We start from the raw sequence: 9835 nt of genomic DNA on the forward strand, positions 1-9835 counted from the left end.
CATCCCGTATCCATTCCATTTTTAGATGGATATAACCTGGGAATCTGAAGGGGCCCCGGACATGGTACCCACCCACTAGAGAGTCCTTCCTAGGCCTAATCTGCCTGTGACCTCTCCCAGGTACTACCCAGCCCCTGAGGAGACCATGGCCTATGGAATTAATGGAAAAATCTTTGCATCCAGTGAAGAACACCTCAGCAGCTAAAGTAGGTCTTGATTCATGGCCACAGGCAAGAAACTGCCTTGCTCTTGATGCAGCTTTTTCTTGTTTAGATCCTGTTCCCTAAGCAATAAACCATGTTCCTTTATTGCTTATAGATTCTACAGGGAGATGCAGCTATTACTAAGGCCTCATTGTCCTTAAGACTGTCCCAGATTAGGGGGTCTGGTAATGTGGGGATTAGATGGTGAGGGATTCCTAGAAAGAAACGTCCAGGGAAATACTCCCCCAAACATGGCGAAGGTGGATCTCTGATTGCCTGAGGGCCCCATGCCTTAATGGGCAGTGGAGCTACACCTTCAACTACACAAGGGGACTTTGGCACCCAGCTCACAGTGCTTCTCTCTACCCCAACTCCTGGCACCATCCTGGGTGATTTCACAATCCAAATGGATGACCTAACCAACACTGTCTTTCCAAGCCATTGGACACTCATCTCCAGGAAGTGGCATCTTCTCCCCCTTTAACCACTTATCCCTTGGACCTTATCACCCAGAGCTCTCTCTGCTATCTTCTTAAATATAATCATCCCACTGTTTGACCATCTAACTAGTCCACAGTTCATCCTTCTAGTTCTCTCAACATGCCTTCCCAGACACCTAGAACACTGCCAGACACATAGGAGGCACTTGGTATATTCACTTAACATTCTGCCTTGTTCATAGACTTCACTGAGGCTCCTGTCCACAAACTCTTGCACTGTCTCCCGATCTGTCACACAATCTCATCTTCCTCATCAAGCCTGCCTGGGTCCCATGGTCCATCTCATCCACCATTCTGTACACCTACTCTGTGTCAGACACTGTGGACATAGTAATGAAGATATAGACGCAAACACTCACTGCCCCTGGTCTTGTGTCCTTCTTCCACGACCAAACAACAGAACTAAAATCTTGGAATAAAGTAACACTCCTCTTGATTCCTTCAAGATTACTGAATCTTGTAGAGGCCTCCGCGCTGCCTGACACCCTTCCACAGTCCCCTCTCCAAGTCCTTTCTGTACAGATCCTTCTCATAGGCCTTACCCTCCCACCACCTCAGGGACTGGGCTGCATGAGTCAGTTTTCAACATCTTCCTCTCTATCAGCTCCTGCCTGCTCAAGCCCCTCTCTCCTTTCCCAAGAAAACCCTTGCTTGTCCTTTATCTCCCTTTAGCTACCTACCTCTCTCTCCTTCTTGTCTCACCCAAGTTTCTCAAAAGAAGAGCCTATACTTGATGTCCAGTCTCCTCTGCTTTCCTGCTCCAGACTTGCCAACTTCAGGGCTCTTCATCAAAGTGTGTCCTCCGTACCTGTGCTCCCTACAACTCCCCACACCACTGCAATCCTGCCTGCTCTGTAGGCTAGAGATGGGGCCCTACCTATTCCAGAGAGGCATGCTGCTCTTGCCCCAGTGAATCCAACAGTGTCACCTCTAAGCACAGATTGAGGTGAAAACTTTCCCAATTCATTTTTAAATGTGATACCAAAATGTGGCAGCCCACCAAAAAAAGCAATAAACTCAGAAATGGCGAATAGATTTAATGTAGAGTGTCAACTTCAATTGATTGATAGTGGCTGCCTAGAGTGCTGTGTTGAGTAGGTTTCTGAGGATGCACCCTGGCTCGAAGAGAAAGACTGCTGGGAGTAGGAATATCTGAAAACACAAATAAAAGAAAATCAAAAAGTCAATTGCTATCCACTAAAAGGGAAGGAATAAAATGCCAAAAGCAGTGTTTTCCCATACTCTCCATGTGGTCCTCTAACCCTGGCCTTCTTATAACCACCCAGCTCCTCATCCCATCCCCATGAGTCCCGACTGACCCCAAGTCTAAGTAGATACCTGAAATCTCACTTGTAGGAGAAACCACAGGCACCAGAGCCGCCACTGGTGCTGGCACCAGCTCCACCAAGGCCCGAAAAGAGCCCGAACGTGAGGGTGGCAGTCAGGCTGGTGCTGGCACTGAAGCTGCTGCCAGCACTGGCACCAGCGCTGGCACCACCACTCTCCTGGGCTTTGGCTTTAGCTTCGGCTCCCGCCTGGATCCGGGCTTTGGCCCAGGGTCCAATGTCAGCTTCATCCCAGTTGCAGGGCCCAGCAGCGTTCTCAGAGCCGAGCCCAATGCCCATTCGAGCTCTAATCTCAGCCCTTGCCTTGGCTTCAGCTGCAGCCTCAGCCGCAGCCTTCATATCTGCTTCCATTGCCTCTCGGTACTGAGCTGCCCATTCCTTGGGATCCTTCTTTTGTACCTGAAACGAGAATAACAACCATCTGAAGGGGAAGTCTGAGTACTGAGCACCTCCTGTATGCTAGGCACCATGCTACATGCTATACACAGTAGTAATAATACAATAAATACTACTAGTAATTATGCATCTAATATTCCATCCCTGCTCTGACACTTACTCTCTCTGTGACCTTGGACATGTCACCTAACAACCTCTCTGAGCCTGAGTTTTCTCATCTGCAGTAAGGTAATGACATATTAGTTGTAAAGATTAAACAATTCAGATAATGTATTTGGCACATTCATACGGGCTTCAGAATGTTCGTGTATGAGCTGCAGGCTGCTCTGCACACGGCCTATCCCACCCAGTGGCACCCCATGTTCTTGACAGGCCAAGCTTGGGCAGCTCTCTAATTACCTTGCAGGCAAACTTGAGGACTTTCATCTTGCTGGTCTCATAGTAGGAGCGCAGGCCCCAGAAGAACTCATACTCAGGGGGATTGCTATTAGGGACTCTGGCATAGTCCAGGTACCTTGAAAAGAGAGGTTCAAAGACTTTATAAGACCACTCAGAGTCCACTCATGCATGGACTAGACAGGCTTCAGATGGCAAACTCCCCCGCTGAATACTGCAGCTTGTCTCTTCCAATATTGAGCCCTGTCTCACTGGTCCTGCTCAGCAATCAGATGGAGGTGCAGGGGGACATGTGTATGGGGTTTGTTCATGGGAAGGCCATGAGTTCGTGCTCCTGGTCACAATGACCCAGATTCTTGTTGGGTTTGTTGTAAACCATTTCTTCATGCCCCCTGCTCTGAGCACGCCCATCAAAGGGGTTCATCCATGGCCTGGCTGAGCCCTGAGACAGTCGCCCACAGAAAATGACTGTGAGGGAAAGAAACTGTCAACCTACAGCAGTGTACTCCATGCATCCTCCCTACCATTTGTGTGCGAGTGCACACATATTCTCCAGGGATCAAGGATAGGGTGGGTCCTGGTCAACAAAGTCAGGAGGGCTGGGCTCCAGGTCCGAATGGACCCTTTACCAGCCAGGGTCATGCTCAGACTTCCACTCTCCGAGTCCTAGGCTTCCTAAGTAATAACGGGGATGGGATAACAGCAGCTATTCTGCAGGGTATTTATGAAAATGAAATGAGATGTACAAGTCAAGACCCCAGTACAGTACCTGACTGCCTAAAGCTACCAATCCAATTTATGGCATTTCTTTATGGAAATTACTTTCTATGAAGCCTGAGCAAGCACAGTAAAAATAACCAAGATACTGGGGCCAGGATTTAAATCTAAACACAACTCTTCTATTTGCTACCTGTATAATCCTGAGCAAATTATTTCACCTCTCTAAGCCTCAGTTTCCTCACATGTACAAATGCTAGTGATGACAATCCCTGCCTTGAAATTTCTCTGAAGACATATGTGAGAGTACAAATAGGTCAGGAAATGTGTGCACCTATTCTCTGTCACAACCTCAGGAATAAGCGAGCACCTCTATATGCACACATAAACACATGCACAAGCACACACACATACACCATAGCTTTATTACTCAGTTCTGAAACAGGCAAAATGCATGGCACACATCAACACCAGACAGACACTTACTTCTGCTTCACAAATTCATCAGTAATGAGCTTCTTCACATCCCCAAAAAGTGAGTGATGTATCCTGACAGCAGAAAAAGATAAATAAATACATACGTACACACATACATATATACATAAATACAGTCGGGGCTGTGGCACATCCCAGGTGTGGGCCGAGGCATTTCCAGCAACATAGAAAAGAGGTTTCCAACATATGATGGAAGCTCCACAGAACCCCAAGAGACAGTGAGACAGAGAGGACCCTTTCCCCATCCACCCAGGTCAGAACCCTGGACCTTCTGCCCCATTCAGCACCCCCCGCCCACTCCACCAGACCACCAGGCCGATGCAATCCTGGGACCATCCTCTCTTGCCAAAGGACAACACGGACAGCAAGCGCTGAGAGAGCCCAATCATACCCGGGGCGCAGCCCCAGCTTGCGCAGCACCTCCCAGATGACAGCTGCAAGGGGAGGCAAAAGAACAGGGACAAAAAATGAGCATGTGGAATTCCAACCACAACCCCCAATTCAGCTGCCAGCCCAGCCACTCACCCTCACTGGACCGATTTCCATTCATGAAGATGATGCTAAGAAGCACCATGAGAAGACCCAGTTTTGGTGAGTCCTTGGTCCTAGGAGAATAATGGGACAGAGAGAAGGTTTACGTCCAGCAGCCATCTGCATAAAATCACACTGGCCAGCTCACTGGGCTAGCCTCCCCCAGATTCTTCAGATATGGGAGAATTCCTCCCAGTCTATGCTTCAAGCTCTATGTGACCCTGAGTGAGGCACTTAGACTCTTGAGCCTAGTCTCCTATGCATAAAATGGGAAGATCACATCCTCCTCTCCCCGGGCTGCTGAGAAGATAGAAGGATGCCTGTCAACTTGGTACGACCTGGGCACCCAGTCAATATGAGTCCCTTCTTTCTCTCCCAGACTCCTCAGCCCTGAGAGAACTCGAGGCACAGCCCCAGTGATGCTCCTGTCCTTCAAGCACCATGATCCACCCATACCAGGAAGCCCTCCCTTGAGAACCATTCTACCAAGGTCAACAGGAAGAGACAAGCAATGACAGGTCTGCTTTCCTGGGAAGCTTCTGGAGAGACAGAAAATCTGACAGTAGGAATGCCCTGCCCCAGGCTTCTACACCCTTGAGTCAATCATAATCAGGCACCACTAGTCTGAGTAGGGCTCCAACTACGTTCAGGAGCTGGAACAGGGGATTTTTTAGGCTCTGTCTTTCCTGACTCCCCAAGGGAATGTGAGGAGAGAAGAGGACAGAGATGGACAAAGGCAGAAGCCTCCCTCCCACCCTAGCCCTATCCCAGCTTACGTTCCCAGTATGCCTGCATCAGTGGGCTCTAAGGTGCTGAGAAGAATGTATAAGTGGTCATTTTTATCAATTTCCTTTAACTGGATCCCAAATACCTGTGGATGGGGAGAACAGCTTGTGAGATCAAAAAATTCAGCTCCTGGGCATCCCACAGCTCCCCATGTACCTAGGGGTGTGTGTGTGTGTGTGTGTGAAATCAGTGAGATAATGCACATTAAGCACTTAGTTGCGTGGCCGGCACACAGCTAACAAGCAACAGATGTACTATTGTTATCAACCTCATCTTTGTGATTAGTGGGAATCTAGGGAGACAGAGACTGGGCAATGGAAGGGAGAGGTGACCACTTGAAATACATTACAGGACGTGTCAATCAGTGGACAGCAGCCAGGACTAACCTGGGCCGGCTTGGGTCCTCGCTGTGCTTTACCACTGACTTGCTGAGTGACCTCGAGCTAGCCTATGGCCCTCCCTAGGCCACTGTCTGCTCATCTGTGCAGTGACAGGGCTGGGTTAGTTAGTCTCTGTGGTCCCCCCCAGAAGGGACATGGACACCTCTGTTTGATTCAAGGCTTCCCGACTGCACCCATCCCCCAGGTCTGCCCCTTCACCTTCTCCAAGGAATAGCCTGCTCGTTCAATGATTTCAGGGTACACATCAGTGTATTCTTTGATGATGTCCTTCAGCATGTCTGCAAGGGGAGAGTGTTGCGAGCACCTGGGCTAAAGTGAAGCCAGGTGGCCCCCATACCCAAACTATAGACCCTTTACCAACCCGGCTGTGGGTGGCACAAACAGGTTCTGAGCTAATGAAAGAGATGCTAGCATTGCCAAATTAGAACCTTGGGAGGACAGAAATAAGAACATAAGAGCAAGAAAGGCTCTCAGCACATGGAGGGGAGAGGGCAATGGAGGGCAGAGCTGGGGGAAGGAAGGGTTAGGAGGACTCTACCTGAGCGTTTGATGGGAATCTTCGTCTGATCTTTCACCAACAGGTATTTCACCAAGTCATTTGCCTAGAAGAAGAGAAAAAGATGGAAAGCTCAAAATATATTTGCAGAAGACTTGAGAGGATTGCAGAGAAGAGGACAGCCAAAGCTGTGACTAATGCAGAGTGGAGAGGACAGAGTTCTTACCCTCCCTTGCAAAAGGGCCACATCCCGAGGTGGTGGTGCTTCAGGCTCTTGGGATGACTGGAGCTTGGCGGCTCTGCGGCGAGCCTTGCCCCTCCGGGCCTTAGGTGACCTTAGAGAGAGCAAAGCTCTCCGGGCCCAGGCAGCCAACCGAGTCCTTGATGCCCTGCGGGCCCAAAAGGCTATGGGGCCCCTGGAAGCCCTGCGGGCCATTGAGGCCATTAGGGCCTTTGAGATCCTTCGGCCACCTGTGGTTCCAGAAGCCTGACTCTGATCACTGCTGCCATCCTCTTCCCCATTCAGATGCTTCACCTGCATCAACAGAGAAGTAGTACAACATTGCCAGATGAAACAGATGGTCCTTTTTCCTCATCTTCTCTCTTCCAGATGTCCCCTCTAATCCCACCCCTGCAGTAACAGCCTAACTCACTAGACAGTGGCCATGTTGAGTCGTGGGTTTGTCTTTCACTGGTTTCCAAGCAGGAGTTCATCTTCCCACTAGGCCAGGAGCAACCCAAGGGTGGGGCCTGAGGCTTCTCCTCTTCCTGTGTCCACCACTGGCTCTGCTTATACCACCCTGGACAAGTCACTCCACCTCTCTGGGACTCAGCTTCCTTCTCTACGAAACTGGATTACTTTCAGGATTTAATGAGATAACCTGTGTGAATGTGCTTAGCTCAAGACCTTATACATGGTAGCTACTATATAAATATAAACTGCATTTCGTTCAAATTGCTGTTATGCATATTCCTGTCTCCTGTCTCCACCAGTCTGTGAGCTTTCTGATGACAGGAATTATATCACATTTTGCTGAGTGTCTCCCACAGCCTTGATTAGCATAGGGAAGTTTCTTAAGGTTTGCAGAGCCATGAACCAACTAAGAGAGGAGAGGAGTAGAGGGGCAAAGGTCTTACCTTTCGGGCTTTCTTGGCCTTGACCTTGGGCCGAGTATCCTGATTCTCCTGAGCCTGGGCAGCTGCACCCTCAGGCTCAGGTTCATCTCCCGGAGCCTGAGAGGCAGAAGCCTCAGTCTCCAGGGCCTTTGTATTGACCTTTGTATCAGCCACACAGCTGACCTTTTTGGTCTCAGTAGCAGGCATTGTCACAGCCTGAGGGTCAGCATTCTGCATCTTGGTGTCAGCTGCCAGACTCTTCCTTTCAGCTGCCAGAACCTGGGTATCAGTCAGCTTAGTGGTAGGTGAGGACTGAGTGGCAGTTACCTCCTGAGCCTCTGTGGCCTTTGAGACCTCTGTGGCCTTTGAGACCCCTGCAGCATTTGAGACCTTCACAGCCTTTGAGACCACTGGTGCCTTTGAGGCCTTCGGTGTCTCTGAGACTTCCAAGTTCTGGGTCACTGTCAATAGGGTCTGGGTCTTCAAGCTGCTGTCCTTTTCTGAAGCTTCAGTCTGCAAGAGGGAGCAGGGACGCTCACAGACCTTCTCCCCACCCTCAATTAGGCAAACGGCTCCAAAATTTCAGGGCCTCACTTATCAGAACTACACTAACTCCTACTTGCAGTGTGCTCTGACCACCTCTGTCCAACAAGGCCTCCCCTTCCTTTGAGCAGAGGAGATGGGGGCCTACCATCCCTCCCGCCTTCCTTCCTCCCTCCTTCCTTCCCTCTTCCCTCCCTCTACTTGGGGGAGGGGGGCGGCACCCAAGCAGGGAAGTGGGTGGAGAAGGTCAGGGACAGGAGGGGAGGTGCCAAAGGATTTGGGGCAGCAGCAGGGACTGGAGAGGAAAAGCAGCTATGAGGGCGCAGAAAGAGGACTTACCTGGACGCGGGTTGGACCCGTACCACTCTGGCTTGTGTCAGACATGTCTCAAGTTGGCCTGGCAAGACCTGAGCCTGAAGGAGAGAATGCCTGGGTCAGGAGGAGAGCCCACGGAACGTCCTCTCTCCTGCTCTGCTGGGAGGCTGATCCTCACCTTCCCTAAGGTCCCAATCCCAAGCCCCTCCCCCCACCCCCAAGGACTCCGTTCTCAATTCAGTGATCCAGAGCGTCTAGGTCTCAATTCTCTGCAGCCGCACCCTCCCCTTTTCCAGGAAGATGTGCCAGCGCGGCAGCTCTGAGGACCCCGCCCCTTTTCCCAGTGCACCCCCCTATCAGCCGCAAGTCGACAGTGCGCATGCGCAACCGCTGCAGGGCCCATCTCAGCCCCGCCTGCTTTCCCAGCACAAGCCCTTTCTTTGATGTCCACCGTGCACATGCGCATTTGGCAGCTGGCTTGTCTCCGAACTGGCCCTTCTTTACACGCCCCTTTCTAGCGATCCACAGTGCGCATGCGTGATGGTCACGGACTCAGTCCAGCACCTTTTTCCAACACGCCCCTCTCGAAGTCCGTAGTACCATTCGGTCCCGCCCCCTCCCCAACAAGCCTCCCTCTCAAATTGTCGCAGCGTCTGGTGGTCCCGGCCCCTCCCCTACGCACACCCACCCCAAGTCCTCAGTACTGCCTGGTCCCGCCCTTTTTCATAATACGCCCCCTCCAAACAGGGGCAAAGCGCATCTCGGTTCCACCCCTTCCCTAATACACCCCCTCCTCAAATCAGTATTGAGCTAGTGATTCCATCTTGGGCCCAGCTAAACCAGGTCCAGTCCCCTCCCTTCCCAGCCGGATGGATCCGGTACGATCCAGTCCTTACAGCGGGGTTTCTCCAGATCCCAGAGGGTGGGGCCGACCCCTACAGGGCTCGGATCCTGAGCTGGGCCCCGCTGCTCACCTCGTACTTCTACAACTCCCGAGTACGTCCACTCTCTCAGAGCCCCTCCGAAACTCAGAGACTGCCCTCCCCCCTCAGGCCGGAAGTGGTCCCGCCCCTTTCCGCCTCCCTAGGGGGCCTCCGTCCCAGCCAGTCTGCCCTTCCCCCCTTCCCTGCTCCTCATTCCTTATCCCCCACTCCGCATTCCCTCTGCCTTGCTCCCTGCTCCCTAGTTCTCCATCGTCTTTCCTATTTACCCCACAGGATTCCCTATTCCCATTCCTTACATCCTCCTTCATGTTACCTATGCACTCCCTCCCCCAGTATTCCTTAACCCTTCTCTGCATCCCCTATTTTCTTCTCTGCATTTGCACTTCCCCTCAGTATTCACCTTCCCCCTCACACTCCCCGTCCACCACTACACACGCCCGGTTCCCGGTTTTTCTGTCCCTCTTCCTCCACTAGTCTCTGCTCCCCAATTCATACAGCCTACTACTCTCTCGGTCGATCTCTTTGCCTACACCCCCCTCCGGGTAACCTCTCCCCCAGCTGCAGTGGTGCAGTAAAAATTGCCCACCTGCCTGGCGGCTTTAGGTTCGAGGGGATTGGAACCACTGTCTGGAAACCCTAATCTCAACGCC

The 9835-nt window shown here is 51.5% G+C and overlaps 1 protein-coding gene and 1 pseudogene across 2 annotated transcripts in view; both read right to left on the reverse strand.

Annotated features, from left to right (window-relative positions):
- Positions 1–1720: 1720 nt before the first annotated feature.
- Positions 1721–9835, reverse strand: part of MAGED2 (MAGE family member D2) — an 8243-nt gene continuing 128 nt past the window's right edge. Inside the window, exons 1-13 of one of the 2 annotated variants that reach the window (XM_015252396.3) lie at positions 9216–9311; positions 8266–8339; positions 7405–7896; positions 6494–6802; positions 6310–6373; positions 5970–6049; positions 5361–5455; positions 4579–4658; positions 4445–4487; positions 4045–4107; positions 2845–2959; positions 2042–2448; positions 1721–1855 (exon numbers count right to left, since the gene is read on the reverse strand). In XM_015252396.3, the coding sequence (XP_015107882.1) occupies positions 2050–2448; positions 2845–2959; positions 4045–4107; positions 4445–4487; positions 4579–4658; positions 5361–5455; positions 5970–6049; positions 6310–6373; positions 6494–6802; positions 7405–7896; positions 8266–8310 (1785 nt within the window). In that variant the 5' untranslated portion in view covers positions 8311–8339; positions 9216–9311 and the 3' untranslated portion in view covers positions 1721–1855; positions 2042–2049. Of the gene's footprint in view, positions 1856–2041; positions 2449–2844; positions 2960–4044; positions 4108–4444; positions 4488–4578; positions 4659–5360; positions 5456–5969; positions 6050–6309; positions 6374–6493; positions 6803–7404; positions 7897–8265; positions 8340–9215; positions 9312–9835 lie in introns of those variants that run through there. The other variant, XM_006219611.4, reaches the window with a different exon arrangement.
- Positions 3132–3251, reverse strand: LOC116277182 (small nucleolar RNA SNORA11; annotated as a pseudogene).

Source organism: Vicugna pacos, chromosome X (assembly GCF_048564905.1).
Source record: "Vicugna pacos chromosome X, VicPac4, whole genome shotgun sequence".
Taxonomy (NCBI): Eukaryota; Metazoa; Chordata; class Mammalia; order Artiodactyla; family Camelidae; genus Vicugna; species Vicugna pacos.